At 54.1% G+C, this 24,508-nt stretch overlaps 5 protein-coding genes across 5 annotated transcripts; 1 reads left to right on the top strand and 4 right to left on the bottom strand.

The window, feature by feature from the left end:
* Nucleotides 1-428: 428 nt before the first annotated feature.
* On the bottom strand, nt 429-2,596 carry SPSK_04051 (siderophore iron transporter; the record flags this gene model as incomplete). Its single annotated transcript, XM_016730864.1, has 6 exons — nt 429-832; nt 902-1,043; nt 1,117-1,281; nt 1,347-1,528; nt 1,604-2,285; nt 2,351-2,596. 6 exons carry the CDS (start codon nt 2,594-2,596, stop codon nt 429-431), a joined length of 1,821 nt encoding a protein of 606 aa, XP_016586039.1.
* A 2,320-nt stretch (nt 2,597-4,916) lies between these two features.
* SPSK_04112 (ankyrin repeat protein) lies at nt 4,917-6,798 on the bottom strand (the record flags this gene model as incomplete). Its single annotated transcript, XM_016730923.1, has 2 exons — nt 4,917-6,295; nt 6,363-6,798. The coding sequence occupies 2 exons, from the start codon at nt 6,796-6,798 to the stop codon at nt 4,917-4,919; spliced, it is 1,815 nt and encodes a 604-aa protein (XP_016586038.1).
* A 3,317-nt stretch (nt 6,799-10,115) lies between these two features.
* On the bottom strand, nt 10,116-12,086 carry SPSK_04091 (uncharacterized protein; the record flags this gene model as incomplete). Its single annotated transcript, XM_016730902.1, has 1 exon — nt 10,116-12,086. The coding sequence occupies one exon, from the start codon at nt 12,084-12,086 to the stop codon at nt 10,116-10,118; it is 1,971 nt and encodes a 656-aa protein (XP_016586037.1).
* A 4,095-nt stretch (nt 12,087-16,181) lies between these two features.
* SPSK_04078 (uncharacterized protein) lies at nt 16,182-18,210 on the top strand (the record flags this gene model as incomplete). Its single annotated transcript, XM_016730889.1, has 2 exons — nt 16,182-16,689; nt 16,778-18,210. The coding sequence occupies 2 exons, from the start codon at nt 16,182-16,184 to the stop codon at nt 18,208-18,210; spliced, it is 1,941 nt and encodes a 646-aa protein (XP_016586036.1).
* A 903-nt stretch (nt 18,211-19,113) lies between these two features.
* SPSK_04263 (uncharacterized protein) lies at nt 19,114-20,562 on the bottom strand (the record flags this gene model as incomplete). Its single annotated transcript, XM_016731074.1, has 1 exon — nt 19,114-20,562. One exon carries the CDS (start codon nt 20,560-20,562, stop codon nt 19,114-19,116), a length of 1,449 nt encoding a protein of 482 aa, XP_016586035.1.
* Nucleotides 20,563-24,508: the final 3,946 nt, after the last annotated feature.

Genomic DNA, 24,508 nt, shown 5'->3' with positions numbered 1-24,508 from the left:
GAGGCAAGAGCCGCCAAGCAGACCGCCGGATGCACAACAGGGCCGCGTGTGGCCGGCAGTCGGCCAAAGTGAGGGCGGATTCGGTGTGTTTGCAAGACGTCCATTGCACAGAAAATCCTGTCAACGCCTTACGAGTCAAAATATACTTCACGTGATATATCAAATGACTTTTCCTGTCGCCCACGACATAACATGGACAACGTCCAAGGACAACATTCGTAAATTCGCCACGAGTCCCAACGGCTTGTATTATGTTTCAAATGTCGTTGGTTACCTCAAAACGCAAACTCTACATATTGTACAAGGGCCAGTTCCCATCGATCTGCCATTCTGTCAGTTGTTGAACTCATCGCCCTCTGAATTATTGTATTGTTGCATTGCAGTGTATTTTGTTCCAATTTTGATAGAGCACACCTCCCATTAATCAATCACTCGTCCTCCAGCACATGGGTATTCTTAATGGTACGCTCCTCCGGCACGTTCATGCCTTCTGTGCCCGTGATGCGGCGGTTGACATAATTGTTCAGCAGGGCGTCAATGTCGGTGCTGAAGTAGGCCGCGATGATGCCGAGCCCGGAAAACGCCAGCGAGGCATAGTACACGGTGGAAAAGGTGTCGGCCCAGGCAGTCCTGATGCCGCCGGCAACCGCGTCCTCAATGGCAGCGTTCATGCCGGGCACGGCTTCCAATGCAGGGATGGTGCCGTTGGCGACGGCGGCCAAGGTGGCCTCCAGGGAGCTCGCGGGCAGACCGGCGCCGAGAGCTGCTTCCGTCACGGCCCTGGGCAAGTTGGCGGCCTGGCGGTTGGACAATATGGCCACGTAAACGCTCGCTGTGGGGAGAGACCGTTAGCAGGAAGCAAAAAGAGAGGTCAAGAAAATGGGGGCCAAGAGCGACCTACTCGCGACGGTGCCAATCAGCTGCTTCATGGACCCGAGAAAGCCGTTGGCCAAGCCGAGGTCGCCAGGCTCTGTAACAAGGCCGTTGGCGACGGCGGCGATGATGTCCATCCAACCGGCGAAAAATGCGGCCATGGTTGTAAACTGGCAAAGGAGGTAGATGTTAGAATGTCACCAGAGGTCGGAACAAAACATTACAGGACAACCTTCTCCGTACCGCAAGGGCGTAGTTTTCGCCTTTGTGGGTGGTGCCACCAAGGGCAGCAAGAAACGCGAACAACACCGACGTCGAGATGAGGAGCTGCAGCCTCGTGTTTCCAAAGAATCTCAACAGGATACCAAAGAAGGCCATGCCGACAATCAAGCCCAAGCCAGATGTGAGCTGCAATGGTCAGTGAGAAGCAAAGAGTCGGTGTAAAGTAGATCATGGAATGGACGGCTACGTACCGACATCCAACCGATTTTGATATTGTCCGTCGTAAACGTGTATTGGATTTGCTGAGGCCAGAGGATCGCCAGAGCAAAGTAGGCCATCTGCCCGACACAAGCGACACCCACCATGGCGAGGTAGTTGCGGTTCTTCAAGAGCTTGATGGGCAGGATTGGCTGTTCCAGGGGCATATACGTTTCTTATACGGGGGTGTTAGTTCCAAATGCCCACCATCTTTGATATGTTCGTACCGTTTGTTTTATACGCAACCTACCATAGAGGGCAAAGACAATAATCAACACGCAGCCAACGACCAGAGGCCCCAAAACATGGGCGTCGGACCACGGGTACGTGCTGCCGCCCCAGTTCAGACCCAGCAGGATGAGGACGCACAGGCCGGTGAAGATGAAGATGCCACCGTAGTCGAGCTTGCGGAGCTCCGTCTTCCAGGTCCAGTTTGTGTGCAGATGCGTCAAGGCCGGCGGGAAGTAGCAGACGGCCAGGAGGAGGAGCGTGGTCGCGTTGAAGACGACGTTGATCATGTACACCCAGCGCCAGCCCCAGGCGCTGTGCTGGATCAAGTGGCGGGCAATGACCGACCCAAAGCCGGCAAACGGCAGTGTCAAGACGGTAATGCACGCCTGCGCGACGCCACGGTGCTTGTTCGGCACCAGCTCGTGGATGAGAAAGGGGAACGACAGCTGCGTCGTCGTGGCGACGCCGTAGAGGGTGGCGCCGGCCACGAGCACGTGGATGGACGAGGCAGTGGCGCACACGGCCGACCCCACGACGCCAAACACCTGGCCGCCGAGCAAGAAGTGGCGGCGGCCCAGGATGTCGCTGAGGCGGCCCATGACGAGCACGCCGACGCAGCTCACGACCGTGCTGGCATGGCTGATCCAAATGTAGGCCGGCGAGTGGCCGAGGTCCTCGTTGATGACGGTAAGCGCGCTGGCCTAGAGGGAGTGCGACTTAGATAGCGAACACGAAAACGAAGGAAAAAGGAGCGTCGACAACGTACCGGCAAGTTAAAGTTTGTAAAGAGCGACGACGCGAGAAGGACGACACTAAAGGCAGAGCCCAGGAAGCGGTAGGACAGCCAGTACTTGGCCGGGATGTCGTCGAACTGGACACCGCGAGCGGCCGGTGCCTCGTGGTCGCCGTCGGGCAATGCAATCTTGCTCTTGTCCATGTCGATGTTGATGTCGTGGCCCGCGGCCTTCTCGCCCATTTCACCCGTTTCGACCTGCGCAGGATCCGTCGTCATGATTGTGCGGCTCGTCTCTTGCGCAGTCCCTGGAGTTCGGGGCACTGGACGTGCAAAAGGAGAAAATGGTCAACGAAAGAATGCCAATCTCATATATACCTGCAAAGAATCGGGTAAAGGGCACCGACGCAGTGGATGTGTACGGCGTACGGAGTACTCGGGAGTGTTGCTCAACTACACACATGAACCACAAATTCCTCAACTCCAGAACCAATTTGGCCGTCAATGTACCTCCTGAACGCTCCGACGCAACACCTACCCAACATGGAGGAAAGAAGAATGGAAGTGGACGGGCGGAGTTGACTTACCCCAGTCGATGCCCAGTCTTGCCCAGCCTTGCCCAGACATGCCGAGACCTTCCAAGACGTGCCCAGAATTGTCCAAATTGCCCACACCACAGCAAGTGAGAAAACAAGCCTGCGGCGTGGCTATTGACTCCCGATGGTGCTGGATGGCATTGCTTGACTCTGCGCAAGCTTTTGCGGGCCCAAAACGACATCGACAAAGTTGACATAGGCAGCGTATGTATGCCGACCATCGATGTTAGCGTGCTTTTATAATGTGTTGTACGAGACAAAACAACGAGGGGACCACGAGGCCACGAGGCCACGATGCGGCTGGCATTGTTGATGCAGTCGGTAAAGACTGTACAAAACTGTGCGTCAGCTCGGCAGCCGTCTTCCTGTGACCCGGTTCTCGGTAATGAACATGACGAGGGTGCGATTCACCGGTAAGACTATTCCTACTTGGCGTACGTTGTTGTCTCTCAGGCGTGTGTCGTTTGTAATTTGATTTTACACATAAACGCATATCGTCTGAAGATAAACATAACATTTCCATATACTACATCACCAGGCAATGGACTTCATTGCCGTAACGGCGGATGATGGACTCTAACCACCATCATCTCGATTATGAACCATGTCCTCGAGTCACTTTTCGACGACAGCGATCCACGGGTGGTTTTCCTTATCTTTCTCGCTGATGGTGGCACCTTTCTCCAGTAATTGCTGCGCGATATCATCAAGCTCCGCCATTGTGGCCCAAAACAGCGCCGTGTGGCCGTCCTCGTCTTCCACGTAGGTGTCGGCCCCTCTCTCTGGAGCAACAGCCGCACCGCCTCCTCGAACCCACACAAAATCGCTCCCATTAATGGCGTAAACGTTGTGGTTGTGTCTTGCTCATCGATGTCGGCGCCCTTCTCAAGTAGGAAACGGATCATGTCCACGTGCCCAGACCTGGCCGCCAACAATAGCGGCGTTCGCCCATATTGGTCCCAGGCGTTCACGTCGCCTCCCTGCTCGATAAACAGCTGTACAACCGAAGGATGCCCCAACTGCGATGCTAATAGAATGCCACTGACCGTATCAGTCGCCAAACCAAGGCCAAACCTGTCCGCGAACGGATCAAAGATTTCGGTCCAGATCGTACGGCTCCTTGATTTTTCACCACAAACAGCCGCAGCGAGCAGCACTATGGCCGCATCGTCGGCGGCATCGGCATTGCGGAAGTGGCCCGGCCAGTTCTCCGCCGCGTAAGAAAAGAAAGTGATGCGGGCCGGAATAAATTCTGACGTTTGGTGCTCTACAAAGTTGAAAATGTTTATAAACTGCAGGCAAATCTTGGCAAGTACCATGTGTGCCTGGCTCGTGGTGATTGAATGCTGCCATTGTAGCCCCGGCACGGTCGGTGCAGGTACAGACGACGATACGGACAGGAGAAACTCCCGGGCGGTTTGGTGGAGGAAATACACGCGGTCATGGTGAATGGAGACAAACAGGCCACACCAATCGCGGAGACGTGATTGAAAGTCCGCTTCGGTCTCCAGCTCCAAGTCGGCGAGCGCCGTCTCCTGGCCGGTGGTGTTCATGGCAACGTTCATTTCGGCGAGCGTCAAGGGTCGGACCGCGGCCAGGATGACGCTCAAGGCCTTTCTCACCATTGGGCCGTCCTTGGATTTGTTGAGAATCTGTTCGTAGGCCTGGTTGACGCTCTCGGGCAGCTCCTGCAGCGCAGCGACGACGCCGCGCGACGTCCTCTTGAACCCGACCTCGAGGCTGTCAAAGGCAAGATACACCCAAAGATAGGTGCGGTGCTCGACGCTGAGCAACCTCGTCTCCAGCGCCGACTTGACATCGTGGGACAGCTGCTTCTTTTTAGCCAGCTGCTCGACACGGTAGTGGATGACGCGGTTGACCTCGTGGCTGATGGTTTCCGACGCCTCCTCGCCCGGGATGCGAATGTGCGGGAACGCGTCCGACAGGCTCCAAAATTCGTCGACAATCTGGTCGTAGGGGCGGCTGGTCAAAAGCATCTTGAACTAGGCATGGGACGACTGGGCATCGCGTAGCAGAGTCTCCAAATTCCGCATCAAGCCGTTGAACTGGGACGCGGCACATTCATCCAACGCATCGAGAACGACAATGACCGGCCCGGCGTCTGGGTCGCGCACCGCGTGTCCCAGGATCGCCCAGAGATCGTTCTCAAACTTGTTCAAATGATGGCCGTGCTCTCTGTACAACGGTATAGCATGCTGCAGAAGATGTGGCTTCCGGGAGAAGAGCTGGTACAGCAGAGCACAGAGGGCCTGGCGGGACGTGTTCTGGTCTTGGTCTTTGAAGAAGTAGTAGCAGATTGTGCTGTTCGTGGCGTTCGGGGACTGCACCTTCTGCAATTGCTCTGCCAGCCCCTGGTCAATCAAATACTTGGCCAGCACCGACTTGCCGCACCCGGGATCGGCCGAGACGAGCAGCGGGCCGGAGTCTTGCGCCAGCCACTGTTGGAAGTGCTCGTGCTGGAGGACCCACTGACACGTGCCCTCGACCAGGTCCTCCACGCGGTCCTTGTACCACTCGTACGTCGCATCGTCGGCGTTGGTGAGGCAAAACAGCTCACGGCACGCGATCTGCTCGTCCGACAGCCGTTGGCGCACGGCATCCTCCCGGATGTCCTTCTCGAGCTGCAGCTGCTGCTGCAAGACAGAGAGTTGCTCCGACAGAAGCGAGCCCATCACGTCGAGGGCCTGTCGACTTGTCTCGCTGAGTGCGGCAAGCACGCTTTGTGTCGCTTCTGCGTCCTGGTGTCCCACCAATTCCGCGATCTGGCTCACGTCTTTGCGGATCGTCTCGCCGCGCGCCTCGATGTCAAGCGTCATCTGCGTCCAGTCTTCGGGCAGAACCATGTCTTTGGCGTAGGTCTTGAGGTGGTTGGCGTAGAACCGCAGCACGCTGCTGATTTGGAACTCGAGAATCTGCCGGTACAGATCGACGATGTTGCTGTCCACCTGCTCCATTAACCCACGCATATCAACATCGCCCCGTCCGTTGGCAGCCAGACGGTGTACCACAGGCTCCAACTCCACATAGTACCGCATACGGGCGGTGACTGTCTTGAGTCCGTGCTGGTTGGCCTCTGCAGCTGTTGTGGGGTTTGTGAGGAGCGGGAGAACGAGGCAGACGGCCGCCCACGCAATAGATGCCTGCGGTGATGCCTGGACGGCCTCGCCCACCCAGTCTTTGGCCCACAGCAAGAACTTGGAGGCCTGGGCAATCTGCTCTTTGAGGACAAAGTCATGACCGGCAATCGTGTATTTCGTAGTCTTCTCGTCCATGCGCTTTAGGCCTCCATCAATAACGGTGGTCAGTTGGGCTTGTCGCAGAGAACGCGAACTGTCTTGTAGGGCAGCTTCCGACGCAAGATCTGTACACATCGATAAGTCAATTTTTTACGACACACGGAGACTCCCAACGTATGTGGTGAAACGTACTCGCTGTCTGTACCTCCTTTGCGAGAAGCTTCTCATACTCCCTGACCAGTTGTTGCTTGTCTTTTTTGAGGGCTTCGTATGCGCGATCCCAAAGCGAATCTGATCGGCAGTTCGTTTCGGCGACTTGGGTCGCGGGTGTAGCGAGCAGTTCCTCGTGATGAACAGCTAAGGTCAACTTGTCTTTGTTGCCGTTGACGGGTAAAGTGGAGACAGCGGGTGCGGCATCGGCTTCCGGCCGAGCTAACCAACCGTGGTGTTCGGGCCGGTCCCGCTGTCCCCGCTCGCCGCCCTTACGGTCCCGCCACCAACCTTGAACCTTCCTGCGAAATCCTAAAGGTTCCACGGTCTTATCGTCCGAGTTTGCATTTGCGTCCGCAGGCTTGAACTGATGCGCGGGACCTGGCTCGTGGCGGTCGTCGTTTTTGGAAGATGGCATGTCAAGTGTGTTTTGTTGGTTTGAGACCTCCACTTCTTGTGGAACATTTCACAATCGCCGCTTCGCCGCCCTGGGAGAGAGAAGGCAAATCCCGCCTTTGGATGCAAGTGCGACAATGCACCGTATGCCTAATTCCGCTGGCGATTAATGTTGTGACCTGCCGAGAGAAAAAAATGCGCGCAAGATGAGATCTCGGGCGGCTACCCTTGACGAGGGGAAGTTTGTGGCTACGAGTGGTGGTGCATTGTTAGGGACCGTTCCGTTGCGGCTGTGCCCAGCAAATGGGAGCTCATTCAGCTTGTGGAGAGTAGGAGACTTTGCAAGAAGCACTTCCATAGCATTTTCCATGAAAGACTCCTTTGATGCATCTATTTCAACTTTCCGTTTTACAATGAACAATATATGAGGATGATGACTCTGTATTTTTTATGTATTTTGTAAATATTTAAATCGAAACCAAAAAGAACGAGTGAAGAATAAAATATGCCCTAATTTCCTTCCACTGCCAAGAGTCGGTTCATCCTTGCTGGTATAGTTCTATCTCTGAAAAATTAATTAGGTCCCTGGGGTCAATAATAGACAAAAACAACTCATAGACTTCACTTACAAAATTTTGATGCCGTTTTTTATGTCGACTGTGTTTGGTGGGTGGGTTGGAGTCCTGCCACCATTGCGAGACCGTGGTAATGTTGACTAGACAATGGCAAGATGCGTCATCCATCATTTGGTTTTTCCGCTGCCGCGCATGCGTGACATTGAACGGTCGTTTTGCCATCACAGGCATCACAACGGCGGTTGGGGTCTTCACGATCTTCCCCTGATCCATCACAACGAGAACACTCTATTATTTTTTCTCCATTACAGAGGCGGCATTCACCGCCCTCATCGTCGCCCTCGTTCATGACGCAACTGCCGTACAGAGCTACATAGCTCACAACGCCGGCCATTGTTTGGTGGGTGGTTGATAAAGGTATTTATCAGAAGGCGTTTCACTATCAGATGTCGTACTGCTGGATCGGTTTTGAGATGTGGTGGGAGAAGTTGATGTGTGTGGATAGGACCAAAACACATCATCGACGATGGAATGATACAGTATCTTATACACGGAATCTACGGTCACTGATTTCATTCTTGTTTTACAGTCAGTCGGAGCTTTACATAGCAAATACGCCTCGAAATAGAATTCATTGATCATAACAGGCACAGGTTTGATGTCTATTTCCGAATATGGACGTGGACAATCAGCTCATATTTACATCTCAAATGCCATGGACATGTGGCCACAGTGTCGTCGTTTCTTGATATCCCGTTCCCATTTTAGACCTCTGTCAAAAGAGTAGCACGCAGTGCGCTTCTACATGTAACCAATTCCGTCAGCCCCCAAGGGTCGGGCCCTAAAACCGTACCGAGCCGCGCGTTGTTGTGACTATTCATAAGTCGGGTGAAAGCGTTGCTCATCTCCCTGACACGACAGCAAGGTGAACTATGAAAAACGGCCATCAAAGATCTTCCAAAAATATATACAAAACCTATGTCACAACAATCAAGGCAAGGGGGTCTTCACCACAAAGAAAGACGTCTCTTTGAGTACCCCATTGCGTCATAATTTATTGTTGACAGGCAACTATGCCCAAGCCAGACATGCCCAGTACCCACTTGCATTAATGTGCGTCTTAGTTCTCGTACATCTTCACATACCGTCGTAAAGCAGCCGATAAATCCATCTACATATCTTCACTTGACGCCGCGGACCAACGGCGGCGTCTGGGCCCAGCCACCGTAGACAACTGCCTACCAGCGCTGGCTCAGATCTAGATCCGGTCCCTCGGGCCTTGGCCTTGAGATATGCAAAGAGGGCCACTTCCTGGTCAGCGTCGGCGCCGGGGCCCAGCTGTATGTGGGCGTTGAAGCCAGTGCCAAACACGGCCGTATGTTCGGCGTGCCCAGCAGCCGAGGTTACGACCCATAATGCTCCGTACCTCATGCCGCGACCAAGGCCTTGATCTGGTCAGCGTTTCTGTCGACATGTACCGCGCCTTGGTTTCGGTTGCACACTGCATTTACAGCAGCAGTCCTTTTTTGCCTGTTGCTGCATTCATTCATCGGCATCGGGACAGCTATGCTCTTTGCGTCTTCGTATGCTGCTGAAAGTCAAGTTGTCGAACATTGACTGCGTTGACTCAAGAAGGCATTCAGTAAACAAACCAAATAAGGCCGCGGGGGGGGGGGGGGGTATTCAATGACTGTAGTGGGGGAAACTGTAGCTAGGCCAGGCCTAGGCAGGGCATTCCCCTGTAAGTTGTATGTGTGAGCCATGACTTGTGTGCAGTGGAAAATTGAATGTGGAGGTTCGCCGAGGGCTTTAACTGCCCTCCTTTATTAGGACACTGACCTGGAGCGAAAACAACACGGTTTGAATTGCTTCCCCATTTTAACTTATGCTCTTTATTTTTTATTATTATTTTTATTCTTGCGATCTTCATACACCACGTTGAGCATTAGATCGGCGATTCGCAGACCAAACGATCCATTTGCAGGTTCATACAGAACGAGTAGCCATTTCACGTACAGAGCTCACGGTATTTCATCGTCGGCACCCGGAGCAGCCCCGTCCGTCACAAATCAATGGCACCTTGGCTTCCCATTATTGCCTATTAAGCCTGGGTTGGGCAGTGGCACAATGGGCTTCGGTGGTGGCGGCGGCGGCTTGGACGGAGCGGTCATTTTGTCTGTTTCGGATCGGTTGACAGATTGGTCGTTTTCGGTGAGGTAGGCTATGCAATTTATGCGGCGTTGAACACACCAAATGCGAAAGTAATGTAATACAAAGAGTCAAGAAAACAAATGTATTTATATATTTTCACGCCTGTATCGAATTATGGAGAGTCCTGGGTTCTCGCTATGATTTTGATCCATCACCGTGAGTGAATCATCAATTGTGCCACCAGATTGTGTGAGTTGAGTGAATGAATAATTTTACAATAAACACGGATAACACTAAACTAACAAGTCAGTCTCATACATGGTAACTATTTTTCTATTTTAAGGAGCAAAGTCCAAAGTGGTACAAAGACAATAGTAGCGTGTGTTTACATGATTCAAATTCTTGTCATGACGTATGGGCTCCAATCAGCCCAACCCAGATTGAAAAAAATAAATCAGAAATAGTTGAAAGTTGATTTTTGATAATTAATTATATAAATATCTAACATGTATGCTGTCTAAGACTCGATGGCTTGTGTACCGGTGAAGTGAATGACACGTTCCTTGAAGCTCGGACCGGCGGTGGTGACATAAATCCCACTCCACATCGTCAGTCATTCGGACACCTCGTCGCCCGTCTGCAATGGAAGACTGGTCCAGCAATCCCACGGCGGTCCATCGCCAGGCCAGAGGTCCTGGAACATGGCTTCGTAATTGTTAATGTGCTGCCTCGGGAAGGGCCAGTCCGCCTCTAAACACTCCTCGCGTGCGACTCGCGTCTCCCACGCTTGTAATTCCCGCACAACAATGTTATTGCTACTTTGATCGTTTTGGTCCTTTGTTGGCTGGCACACCCACTGCCGCCCGAGACAATGCATGGCGTCGTAAAAGAGGGTGTCGAAAATGTGCACCTCCGTCACAAACTCCGGTTCAATGCGGAGGTAGTTCAACCGGCGTCGGCCTGGGCCGTGGCCCGCAGGCGGCGAAACGACGTCATAAATGGCCCGCGCGAGCGCCGCGTCCATGGCGTGGTTGCTGAATATCTCCTTGAGCGACTCGTAGGTTACCAGTTCCCGGGGCGACTGCATGTCGTCGTTGGTCGGCAGGGAGCACCGGAGGCGCAGGAACACGCGCTCCAGCCGGGTCAACTTTCCGAGGGCGCGGTAGATGGCCACCTCACGGGGGTCACCACGCGTGCGCTGTATCTCGACGTAGACCTCCTCCAGGTGCGGGCAGCGGTCCGCCATCAACTCGACAGCGTCTCGTGAAAAGGCAAACAGGTCGCGCACGTCGTATGCCCCAGGTGGTGTCACATAATACCCAGCGGCATATGGAAGCAGAGAGAGGGTGCGCAGCGAGGCGCCGTGGTGCCGCGTCACAATCTCCATCGTCTCTCTGGTGACGTGGCCCGTCAGACACAGGTAGCGCAGCGGCTTCGTGTAGCGTAAAATCTGGTTGATGGCTGCTTGGTGGGGCCCTGTCGACGAGTGAATACACATGAGCGACAACATGTCGAGGCGTGGGAGGCTTCCGGCCGTGACAAGATTGGCGAGGGCCAGGATCCTCTCCTCGCTCCAGTCGAGCTGCAGACGCCGCAGGTTGGCCATGCTCTGCGCGTTGAAGATGCTGGGCTCGGCATTGTACTGACAAAGGACGTTTCGGAGAGAACCCGTGCCGCCTGTGAGCTTCGTCTCCTCGTCTGTTGGGCCGTCCAAGAAAAACCCCCGCCACGCGGGCCGGCCGAGTGCAACGGATTGGTTGAGAGAAAGCCCAGCACCGAGGACCTCCGTTTCGAGCCAGACATTGGCCAGGTTCGGAGCCAGCCCCTGCATCATCAGGAACACGACCTCGGGCGAGTAGTCCAAGGCGCCGTGTACATCGTATCGGCAGAGAGGCGCTCGGATGCTGTAGAGTGCGGGCGACGTCACGAGGGCGAAATCGTCCGGGCTGATGGCGCGAGGAGTCTCCCTGTCGTACACAAGGCTCGGGAGACGAAATCCCAGCACGTGCAGCCGGCAGGGCCGTTTCGCGTCATGCAGTGCGTCCAGGACGCTCCGCGGCACTCTACCGTTCCAGACAAGATCCTTCAGTGCTGGGAGCTCGCGGAGAAACGCCGCCAACGGCAGCCAGTCGTCGTCGTGGATGCCAGGGCCGCGACGAGACGAGAGCGGCATCCAGCGACACGGCTGTGCAATGTGACAGAAAGGAGGGCTGTCGAAGTTGCGCTCGGTGAGCTGCAAATTGTCATCGTCTTCGGCGTGGTTTTGCTCGCTTTGGTCGCGTTGGTCGCCGTCGAGCAGAACGCCCCCTACTTTCAATCGATGCACCAGGGCATAGCGCTCGCCGTGGCCCAGCACAGCTCTGAGGTCCGCCAAGATCGCGCCGAGGTCGTCGAGGTTCGGCACAACGAGCACAAGTTGGTTGAATCGTCGAGTTTTCGCCGCCGCACAGCAGCGGTGGCTGGTGAGAGAAAACGCGCACAAGTCGGGTCGATGGTCGGACTCGTCGTCGAGGTAGCCGCAGATGATGTCGAGAACCACGTGCGGGAGGCGCTCAAAGGGCGACAAAGTTGTGCCGGACACCATTTTGATTCGTCTTGAATGGATGCCCAAAAGACGAAACAAAAAAGAATTGGTCGCTGGGTGTACATGTCATTGCACACACAGCGTCGCCTTTGAGGGATCAGGATTATCTCCGTCCAAATCCATTCTTGCCAAGACCAGAAAGTAGGCCCTGTAGGGGATATCATTGGGAAAAGAAGAAAAATAAAAATAAGAGAGAAAAATAAGAAAAAAAAAGATACAGACTAATAAAACACATACTCCGTATATTAAGAAATACAGAATTATGTTACCTTTCTCACGTGCAAACGCTTACCAAATCACATCGTACGCATCTATGATGACAGTCGGGGGCGTCCATCATAAACGTTTTATTAGTACGACGCAATTTGGGCGCTTCCATCGAATGTGTTATCAGCCTTGTGACAGGACGACGCCAGCCATAGCAGTTGTTACCGAACCGAAGAACAACGGGGAGCGCCGGAAAAGTCCGCGGCCGGGACTGTTTGGAGATCATCCGACACGCCGGTGACACTGACAGTCAGCGGTGGCGCATGGTGAGAACTTTACTTTCGCTTGGGTGAGGCCAAAGAAAACCAACGCCCCCCATACAAAATACTCTTGCGGCAACCTGCCCAGCTGTCGATCGTCGGCGGCCCTTTCCGGTCCAAACTGTCGTCTCACGGTGGCAGGTGGACGCGTATCTCATGCAGACGCCAATAACGAGGATACAAAATACAAAGGACACATCTAGTGTCTACATTGTAGTCATAAACGGAGATCAAAAGAAACGATAAGATTTGCAGCCATGCAGCTGCACGGTGTACGCGAGTGGGCGGTTGCCAAAACGAGAAATCGCCGTACCTAGCATGTCGTAAGATTATGTGTGAGAGTGGGAGCTTGGGCCTTGGAATGAACAAGGCCCAGCCCAGCGCCACTGCAACACGTTCCGTGGTCGTGCGGACGTGTCACTTTGCATTTGTCGGGCCTGCAGCCGCTGTGATGCTGTGATGCTGGGATTGATATTTTTGGCACGCTCCATTTTTATCACCGTATCCGCCTCCTTATTTCTTCAACCTTGACATATTACCACGCACCTATTCGGACCAGCTACGAGCCCGTGGCCCCGAGTGCACACAACGACGAAAATAAAATAAGCACAAACGAACGAAAGAAAGCAAAAGTCTCCGGAGTACGAAAGAGGTCTTACGACGAGTACGAACTGTCTTGAGGCTCGACTCGACCTGTTAGATCGTGTTTGGATCTTCGTTGCCGCCATCGAGACGCCAAATCTCGACAAGATCGCCCGTTGAACGACGAATCCAACTGAAAGCAAACTTTTTCGGTCCTGATCGCAGCGAGCTTGGACCGGCCACGCGGTAAAGCCACATGCGAAATACTTACAATCCAGATCTCTGGTTAGGAAGGGAACGTGGTGGACATGCGTGATTGTGGTGGAAAGGGGGAAGGACCCGCTGGCAGCCAAGAAAGGGGGAAATATAAAAAGGAGTTTAATGGGGTTTTGGGTAATTCGTATAGGTACTGGAATCTGGCGTCTGGATCCCTTTACCAGCAGACCGAACCCAAATCCAAACCCCAAAATAAATTGAAAGACGCCTATTGGCCGGCGCCGACCCTGCGACATGCATCGTTGAAGTAAGGAGGGTGCAGTGTAAGCGAACACCGACGTTTGAGGCAATTGTTTGCAGTTGTGGTTTTTCATCGCCATGAATGTTGTTTTCTAAAAGTTTCCGAGTACAAGAGAGCCAACAGGTGGTTGCGGCCATAAACAGGTCAAGTACGGCGTGTACGATGCATCTTTCGTCGAACGCGGATGAAATGTTTGCAGAATCAATTCGTATCACGTTGTCAGACTGTCGTAGCATTGTTCTATTCTGAGTGATAGACGACAAGACAAGAGTCTTGAAATATCAGCTTGGACGAACAACACGCAGGTCAGGCTGCCTATGGGCCATTTTGGCAGACAGTGCTTCATCCGCCTGCTGACAAGTCAGGGCGGGGACCGGGCCTTAATCAGGCCGACTTTGGCACCTACTGCAGACGAAGTGCGCCAAAAACGACATCTTTTGCCGCAATAACAAGGCGTCGGAACTGCCACGGAACCGGCACCCAGAACCCGTTTTGTCGCTGGACTGCGGCTAATCTAGCCGTCGTTTGGGCAGGGCGGCTGACAGTCGTGCTGTGACCCGGTAAAAAGCACTCTGCGGCAACATACTTGATTCGGGAAACCTACACAATGATTCGGAAAACCTACACAATGTCTGACATGTCCAGTCAACATGACGACAGTTGCAGCTTCGAGACGGTGAAACACGCCCTCAGACCCAAGGCGCAAAGGCACGCGCATAGCAGTGGTTGCGGGAGGAACCGGCTGGTCTTAATGGCACTTCCAGACAACACTGCTTCACGCAACGAAACACGGCGCAAACAGAGAACTTTTATAAATAATGCTCAAAGCTCAAGCGCAGCCCAGCCCCCCTGTAGCGCACATATAGCCCATGCTGACGGGCCTTTGCTTGGAAGAAGTTTTTCTCTTGTAGTCAGCATTCCCTGGAGTTTCCGTTTTTCGTCCTTTTCTCGTCCCTTTCTCGTCCCTTTCTCGTCCCTTTCTCGTTCCGTCTTGGCCTTCTAGTTCTCCACGATATCACCCGCATTTTAGTCCTCTTTTGCCCCCTTCGCGTAGGTCGATCACGGGCGCCTTCCCGTGCTTACGTTTTTTTCATTCTCACGATACATCGTAGTTGTTACTCTGCAGTATTTTCGTTAGTTTTCTTTCATACTATAACCATCTGACGGACAGGAATGTGCATCCGTTCCTCTCAGCCAGGCCTTGGCAACGCGCCCGTCTTTGTATCGCTTTCTGTCCTTCGTGTCCATGTCTCGCCAGAATAAGTTATTTGTTTTGTTTGCAACTCGCAACCCGTGCAGTGAATTTCCAAAACGGCGGGTCTCCGTTTCGGTCTGTTGGCTTGAGCGTTTCGCGCACCTCCCTCTCGGCGACTTTTCTTCTTCTGTCTAGGTCCCTTCTGGTCCTTTCTGGGTCCTCTCTGACCACCCTTTGTTCTTTTTCGTCTTGTATCTGTTAGCTCGTTGGTCCGGTCCCAGAACAACGCGATAATTTTGATTTTTGACGGCTGACGGCTGTCCGCCCATCCAATCAAAGCGGCGGTCACGCATTTGCCTAACTGGAACTGCTTGCGCCTCGCCTCGTCCACGGACTTCTACAACTCCCCGATTTTCCATCCAAGCACACGGGCAGTGTTGATTGTCCGACGTTCGACCAGCCCCGACGTAGTTCTCTTCCCGCTATCCTTTGGCTGCCTGCCCGGACAGCGTGCTTTTTCTGGCCTTCGTCCTCTAATTCTGACCTTGTCTTCTTCTCCACAGCTCCAGAATTCTCTCGCTTGGCTGCACCCGTCCGCCACCCCGTCCACGTCCTAAAAATCTTATTTTTGCCAGTCGGGTCCCCTTTTCCAGGGAACGTGTCGAACTTTGCAGTTTTGTTCAGTGGATGCCTAAGCCGACGTAGAGAACCAGGATCCCTCTCGCCGTGCAAGATGTGACCGTATTTCGTAATTATGAGTCCAAATGAGTGTTTGCTAGTGAATAGTGACTAAAGACAGCGGCGGCTTGGATTGCAATATGCGCGGAGCACCGATACACACTTTCCAGAGAACTTCAATGGACCCCAACCAGGCACGCGGGACGGAGCAACTCAACCAGATCGTCGTAGCGCAACGGAGTCTTTTCTTTTTGCTCTTTTCTTTTGTTGTCCGTCGCTTTTTCGCTGCCCCCCGTTTTGGATCGCCCCTAATTATCGGTTTTCATTTCTTTTTTGTTGCAATTGCTTTTATTTATTAAGGGCCACACCCACATCCCCTCGTAGTGTCGTGCTTTTGGTCTGTCTCGTTCGTTCCTTTTATTGTTACTAGTTCTTCACTTCTTTCCTCGCTGTTATTTAATATCGTTCAATACTCGACGACTGTGTTGCTCTCTCCTTTTCTGTCGCAGTCTGGGCGCATCACCGCCAGCGTTGGACAACGAAAACCAGCGTTTCACCAAGTCACCACATACTGAATCGCGACACCACAAGACGACATGTCCGATACGCTCAAGGCCGCGCCGGCCGCCACAGTCGCCGGCGCTGTCTCGCCGTCCAACTCCCGCGCGCCCTCTACCCTCGCCCCCAGCCGCGCCTCCGTCGACAAGGAGCTCCGCGACGAGAAGCTGCCCACCACCAGTGGCTCGGGCAGCGCCGACGAGGACGAGGTTGACAACGACGCCGAGGACCGGGAGACGGAGAATGTCAATGTTGCGGCCATCCGCGCCGCCGCGGACGCCGACGACGTCGGCAATGCCAATACCAACGCCCTCGGCAAGGTCGAGACGTCCAAGTCCCAAACCGAAGGCGGCCTCGCCGTCGCCAAGACGGCCACCCGCGAAGACGGCTCCGAGTACCCGACCGGCGCGCGTCTCGGCCTGATCATGCTCGCCCTGTGCCTGGCCGTCTTCCTCATGGCCCTCGACAACTCCATTATCGCCACGGCCATTCCCAAGATCACGGACCAGTTCCACTCGCTCAACGACGTCGGCTGGTACGGTTCGGGTAAGTTTCTTTTTGTTTTTTATCCTCGCTACGCTCGCTTTTCCCTTTCTTTTGTCCTCGCTTCGCTCGCTGCTCGCTAACAGTCCAGCCTACCTCCTGACCACGGCCGCCCTCCAGCTCCTCTTTGGCAAGTTCTACACCTACTTCAGCATCAAGTGGATCTTCCTCGGCGCCATCTTCGTCTTCGAGGTCGGCTCCCTCATCTGCGGCGTCGCCCAGAACTCCGTCACCCTCATCATCGGCCGTGCCGTCGCCGGCCTCGGCTCCTCGGGCATCTTCTCCGGTGCCCTCATCATCCTCGCCTACTCCGTCACCCTCGACAAGCGCCCCATGTACTCGGGCATGATCGGCTCCATGTACGGCATCGCCTCCGTGGCCGGCCCCCTGCTGGGCGGCGTCTTCACCGACAAGGTCACCTGGCGCTGGTGCTTTTTGATCAACCTGCCCATCGGCGCCATCACCCTCGTCGTCATTGGCGTCTTCTTCACCGACCCCGACCGCAAGAACGGCCAGCCCGTGGCCGCCCGCGTCTCGACCGCCGACGCCGCCGCCGCCGCCGACGCCCGCGCCAACCGCACCCTCTGGGAGAAGATCCGGCCCTTTGACCCCATAGGCTCGGCCATCTTCATGCCCGCCATCATCTGCCTGCTGCTGGCCCTGCAGTGGGGCGGCACCACCTACGCCTGGAAGAGCGGCCGCATCATTGCCCTGTTTGTCGTCTTTGGCGTGCTGATCCTCGCCTTTTTGTTCGTGCAGTACCGCCAGCAGGACGACGCCACCGTCCCGCCGCGCATCATCAAGAAGCGCTCCGTCTGGGCCGCCGGCTGGTACTCCTTCGCCACAGGCGCGGCGTTCCTGGCGTCCATCTACTACCTGCCCATCTGGTTCCAGGCCGTCCGCGGCGCCTCGGCTGTCAGCTCGGGTCTCATGAACCTGCCCATGCTCATCTCGCTCGTGCTCATGTCCATTGTCGCCGGCGGCGTCGTCACCTTTGTCGGCTACTACACGCCCTTTATGCTGGCCGGCACCGTCCTCATGCCCATCGGCTACGGCCTCATCACCACCTTTGCCCCCGGCATCTCCACCGGCAAGTGGATCGGCTACCAGATCATTGCCGGCGCCGGCGTCGGTCTCGGCATGCAGCAGCCCCTCATGGCCGTCCAGACCGTCCTCGACCTCAAGGATGTCCCCACCGGCACCTCCGTCATTGTCTTTCTGCAGACGCTCGGCGGCGCCCTCTTTGTCTCCATCTGCCAAAACATCTTCACCAACAAGCTCCAGGCCAACGTCCTCCGGCTCGTGCCCGGCCTCGACCCCGCCACCGTGCTCGCCGCCGGTGCCACCGGCATCCAAAAGGTCATTGACCCGGCACAGCTGCCCGGCGTCATCCTGGCCTACAGCGAGGCCTTGACCCAGACGTTCATCGTCAGCACGGCGCTGGCGGCCATGACACTGATCGGCTCCGCCGCCATTGAGTGGAAGTCGGTCAAGGGCAAGGCCATCGAGGTCGGCATGGCGTAAGCCTGCCCAAAACTCGTGACGTCTTGACCCTTGTTGTCGTCGTTGTTATGACCTTGCACCAAATACCCCCCTCAATTTTTTGACTACTTCTTTGTAATTATCATCATGTCTGGCGGTTTCATTATAGAGCGCGTCTACATCTATTTTTTTCTGTCCGTTATCATAGACCAGGCCTAGGAGCAGGCTGTCAATATTGCCGTTGACCATTTTGCTGCCTTTTTTCTATGTTTTCCTTGTTCTTCTGGCGTTGCGACATACAGGCTATGGTGGCTCATCTTTGAAGACTGCCCACTTTCTTTTTATTTCTTTTGTTTTTCCGTTTGCTACTGCATCGTTCGCTCCTGCATTTACTATACAGAGCCAAAAGTAGTGGTGAAATTTTACAAATAATACGAAAAAAAAAGCAATATCAAATCGCTGTGCGGTAAATCAAAAGTAATATCTATTATTTAAAGGAGTGTAATCCAACTAGTTGTAAGTCTCATAATCGTTATCGTATCCTAATTGGAGTCGTGTCGGCAGTGTGGCCAGTGTCGTGTTTTATCCATCCGAAAGGGACGTGTACTATTCATATTCCGAGACCCATCGCATTTCATTGCGTGCCACTCGATGAACACTGGAGTGTGTGTTGTGCTGTTGTACTCCGTGGTGTGGTTGTGGCGTGTTGTTGGATGATTTTGCTTTGTTTGTAATTTGTGAAACGCCTCAAATGCAGTTGTGAAAAAAAAAACATTAAGTAATAAAAAGAGAAAGAAAGAGAACAAGAGGAAAGCGTGAGAAAATAAAGGGTCGATGAGGTCCTCCAGCCAAGAACCATCATCGCCAACGAAGAGTAACGAAAGGTGAGATGGGGATGTCCCCCATCCATCACGATATGTGATACGAAAGAGCTGCTCAGCCGGATCACGCCCGCTGGCCCTGCTTCAGGACGTCGGCCGCGATGGCCACGCCGTCCGCCAGCGTGTAGTCCTGAAGCTGCACCCCGGCGCCCAACGAGGCGCCCGTGCCGACGTACACACCGCTGAGATCGGTGTTGGTGTACGAGCCGCCGTGGACGATGCTCGCCCTCTGCACGTAGCCCACGCCGGACACGGTGACGTTGCTGAGCACGGCGCCCTGGGCGTACACGTCGTAGCCGGACACATTGACCAGCTCGGCGCCCTGCACGCCGACCTCGTACAGCACGCTGTCGGCGACGGTCACGTTTTGGAGAAGGGCGAGCTGGACATACGAGTCCTTGACGGAGCCGCCCGTGAAGCGGACGCCGCGGAGGACCGAGCCGCCCTTGACGGTGGCGTCGACCAGCACGGAGTCGGTGATGGTGGCGTCGACAACCGTGACGCCGACCAGCAGACAGTCCGCCACGGCCGTGGCCTGGACGGTCTGGCCGACAATGACACATGCGGTGGACGTGAAGCAGGCGCAGGCCGTGGTCGTTGTGGGCCTGCTGCCGCCGCCGCCGCCACCACTACCACCACCACCACCACCACCGTGGGCTGTGGTCGTCGTGTAAGAACCACCACCACCGCCACCGCCACCACCACCGAGGGTAATGGTCGTGGTGTACGTGTGGCCGCTGGACGTATAGGTCGACGTGATGCAGCTCTCCGTCACAGTGCTCGTGCGGATGACAGTTGTGTAGGTCGCGCCACCGGACGTGTAGGTCTTGGTGGTGCAGTGGTGGCAGGGGATGGTGAGCGTGGTGGTGTGCGTCTCCGTGTACGTCTGGCCGCCCGACGTGTAGGTCGTGGTGTCGCAGCTGACCGTGGTCTCAATGGTCTCCGTGTTGGTCACGGTTGTGGTCGCTGGAGGGGGCGCGGGCGTGGAGCTGACGGACGCAGACGACACGGACGAGACAGAAGAGGCTGAAGAGGCTGAAGAGGCTGACGAAGTTGACGAGGCGGACGAAGCCGACGACGCAGAGCTGACAGAGCTGGCAGAGCTGCTGGAGACCTCGCTCGAGACGCTGCTGGCCGCGCTGGAGATGCTCGACGCGCTGGCACTGCTGGCCGACGCGGACGAAGAAGCTGCGGACGAAGCTGCAGAGGAGGAAGCTGCAGAGGACGAAGCAGGGGACGAAGCAGGGAACGATGACGCAGAAGAGGAAGAGGAAGGAGCGGACCACGCTGGCGAAGATGACGAGGAAGGAGCGGACCAGGCCGAAGACGACGATGAGGCAGGAGCAGACCACACTGAACTGCTGGTGGGCGGATGGGGATGGTGATGGTGATGTTCGGCACCGCGCTTCTCTAGCTCGTCGTAGTAGTTGTTGTACTCCTGGTTGGCCGGGCCGGCGACAGCAACCGCGCCGAAAGCGGCCGAGCTGACCGCGAGGATGGCGGACCAACGCATGCTGAGTGTTGTCAGAGAAGTAGAAAGAGGTATAAAGAGGTTATGACAAGTAAAGGTAGGTGAACGAAGGACGAAACGAGTGTCTTGGAGAACGGAGGATAGACGAAGGAAGATGAAGATGGGGAAATTCGTCTTCCCAGTCACGTCAGGAGGGAAAGGAGGAAGATGAACGAATGACGAGGGGATGGAGGGAAGACGAGGACAGAAGAGATCGAGAGGCCGGAACGCACGGAACTCTTATACGTCAAGAGGCATCAAAGATGACTGGAGGAGTATGAATGGTAAGACTGGCCATGACGAGAGAAGAGTGATGGCAACTGGTTTGCATCTAAAAAAAGACACAGGGCACGGTACGGCGGAGGTCAGAAGATGGAGACGGAGGCTGGACGGTGAGGCTGGAAGGGACGTGCACCAAGGTGCAGATGACTGGCCTGAATACCATCGAGTCGATGCCAATTGGATACGGCCGATGTCTGCATGTCGTATTCTACCGAGGAAACTACTACAGGAAAAAAATCAAGAAAAAGAAAAAAACGAAGAAAAAAGGACATCAACCAAGGCCAAACGACATCGGTGCGTCCACGTCTCTCCACTTTCACGCAATCCAAAGGCTACCACCAACATGCGTTGATGTGTCCCACTCTTTCCGCATACTCGTATGCTCGTATGTTCGTATGATGGAGAACAGAAGCTCAGCTCGCCTTGTATCGTGTAACCTGGCCTCGTAAAGGTTGTTTTCGGTGAATTTGATTTTGGACAGAAATGTGACCTGGTTCCCTCTACATAGAGAGTCCTCTGAAGAACTCAATGCTAACTAGCACAGACTACACAGTCCACGATAGACCGTAGTAGTCCACATGTATGCTCAACAACAACACCATCACGTTCGTTGAACCTGGTGGAGTGCTCGTGCCGTAACAGCGACAGTATCAACGGACTAAATGGGTCGAGTAAGAGTGTTGAGTACATATGGATGAGAAGTGCTCTCGGTGGGCAGTGACGGCGGTCAGAAACAAGTAAACAAGACCTAGACTGGGCAGCGGCCATCCGGCGTCTCCAATGCCAGTCTGTCGTTGCCCGACGAGTCTGATCAACCGACTGGCACCTCTCATCGCTCGTCTTTCAACGGCCAGTCACGTAACGACGGCCAGCCCACCGGTCATCGACGATCACTTTGGCCAGACCTGCCGTTGTACTTTGCATGGGAATGGCACCGAGAGACAATAACACCTCCCATGTCCCTGTCCTTGTATCTCCTTTCATGTCCATCCACGGCCAACTTCCAAACAACCTGGTCCGGTGCGTGCCTGGTGTATATCCTAGTCAGACGTTTGTGGGTTGCGTGAGGTTGGTCATAGATCCAGTGCTCCGTAATGGCCAGCTCCCAGCGACCAGGTTCCAACGTAAAGTGTGGGCCAGCCCGCAACCCTTTTGTTTTCTTGTTCGCCTCGTCTTCTCGATCGCCGCCGTTCCGTCTGCGGGAAAGAGAGACGCGAAGTACGGAAGTGGAGACAAACTCGTATCGATCACCACCTGGGCAATCCACACGCACAACCCACACAAACTGACAGCAGTGGACTGAGATGGAGAAAGACATAGGACCTGTCATCCCGTCGTCTCATACTGTCGTCCCGTCCAACCGACGTTGAGGAGCTGGCCAATGCCGAAACGGGAACGTTCACTGGTGGAGGCAATGGTGTCCCTCATGGCCGTGCGTGATGCGTGGATAAGACGTGATATGTTCATATTCTTCCTTTTTTGATTCCGCTGCGTTATGGAGCATGCTCTCCCGGACGATTCTCACAAAGCATGTTCCAACCATCGACTGCAGTATTCGGTGCATAGGACGACGTACTCAGCACTAAGTTGTCGTCACTAATTTAGCTGGATGACAGCTTCCGTGGTCAACAGTCAAAAATGACGTCTGTCAATCAACGCTTGTCGGCCACGTTGCCGTGTGCACAAAAGTACGCCTTATTACTCCACAAAAGGTCATCTATACGACTGGTATGGGAGGCGACAACGGGCCAAAGTCCTGGCAGGCATCCGTACAAGCTCTCCACCGTTTGCTACCCGTCAACCCAGAAAGCCATAAGCTGAGATGAATGGAATCGGCGACTTTAGCCACTAGATTTACGTGCCTGATGTTCTATTTCTGCTCTCCACCACCAGTGACATGCGCGGTGGGCTGCAACTGCTCGACCTCTTTCCGATGTTCTTGCTTTTTTTTTTCTTTCAGAATTCTCCATTACGAGGAAAGCTACTGCACCCTTGGTCGTTTTTCTGCGGCTACTGAGTAGCGGGTGTGATGCGATGGGTGGTTTCTGCGTGCTGACTGGCCGGAACGCCAGGAACAGCTCTGCTGCAGCCTCAGCCTGCAGAGCAGTCTGCGTCGATACGAGAAACTCGGAGGTGTTTAGCACGCAAGCAGCGTAAAAACAGAGACAAGTAAAGAACAAAAAAGAAAACAAAAAAAAAGAAAACAAGACTGGACATGCGCATTTCCGTCCACTAGAGCGTTTGGTAGCCCTTCCAGTGGTTAGATACACAGTGACGAACAACTCGGTCTGACAGGCATTCGGTCTTGGAGTCAGAAAAGAGACGCCGACAAACCAGTAGTAGAAAGAAACCTCGCAAACCTAGATACTAGATACCGGTGCAAGTGAGACGCGTAGCAAGGGTTATGCCTTAAAAGCAAGAGACATGACCTGGTTATGAAAAAGCTGACATTGTCATCGAAATCACAACCAGTGAATAGACCAAAGGTAAAAGAAAGTAAACAGGGTCGACCGTGAAATGTCCATTTCCACAATGCGTCGTAAGGCTCGCTGGGCTCCTTCGTTTCCATTTATTCACGGCTCCTCTCTTTCTGGGCAGAAGGTAAAGTTTTTTTTTTTTTTTTTTTTTTTTCGGTTTTTTTTCTTAGCTTCAGCTGGGCTGGGCGTTCTCGTATTTCACACGATGACAGGACTTCACCTTTTGCTTTTAGGTTTGTGCGGGAGAGACATGCATAAAGCGGCGATTCATAGCGCATATCCACCCTCCTTGGACAATCTTAGGCCGTGATGACAACACGTCAACCCATAAATATGACAAGAGACGAGAAAGTCACTGGCAACTACGAAGTAGACAAAAACGCCAAGATACACCAAAGCCAGGCCAAGCATGGTCCCAAATGACCGAGATGGTGAGAATTGGACAATGAGACGGTGGATACCACTCAGCGTGTAAGCCTGTGGTTGCATACTGCAGACTACTGACTACAGAATACAGATTGCTTACACTGGAGAAAATAGCTCAAAGCTTGGACAATACAGAGTTCAGGATGGACAGGACGGCCTGGATGAGTGCCCGAAAGACCCTTGTCTTACACAAGCAACGTTATGTCAACCCCAAGGCACGGTCGGGATCGTCTCCGGAACCAAAAGGCTCGTGTTCTTTGGGTTTTCTACGGATCGAGATTGTTGCGAGCATGCAACATCTAGCCACGATCTTCACAAGAAGTCAACGACGTAGGTCCAAAAGTACTCGACACTCTCACTTACAAAACGGCCAGTGAGACGCTGTTCTCACGCACGCACCCGCGCACTCATCGTCGTTGGTCAGCATATCAGAGTACCATCCAGACTCAAATGAGGGTGGATGTTGTTTTGTGAGACAGTAACGTCGTTCATACTGATGGTAATTTACAACGTTCTGTGACGTCACGTACAAGGGCTTACCTTTGTGGAATAAATACAATGGCACACTTTCCCTTATGTAACGGTAGTGTTGTGTTGTGCGGCACGGCAGACGACAATTTCGACAGGGCTCCAAGCCACAGTTTTTCTCCTACCAGTTGCGGGTCTTCTTATACTGTATAAAGTATTAGATTTGTGCGACGTTGTGACAAACTCTTCATGCTTACGGCACCAAAGAACTGCTGCGTTGGTGTGAAAGGGTGCAA

This window comes from Sporothrix schenckii (genome assembly GCF_000961545.1).
Source record: "Sporothrix schenckii 1099-18 chromosome Unknown Cont47, whole genome shotgun sequence".
Classification (NCBI taxonomy): Eukaryota; Fungi; Ascomycota; class Sordariomycetes; order Ophiostomatales; family Ophiostomataceae; genus Sporothrix; species Sporothrix schenckii.
The sequence above is the reverse complement of the archived record's forward strand: the minus strand, read 5'-3'. Positions and strand labels throughout refer to the sequence as shown.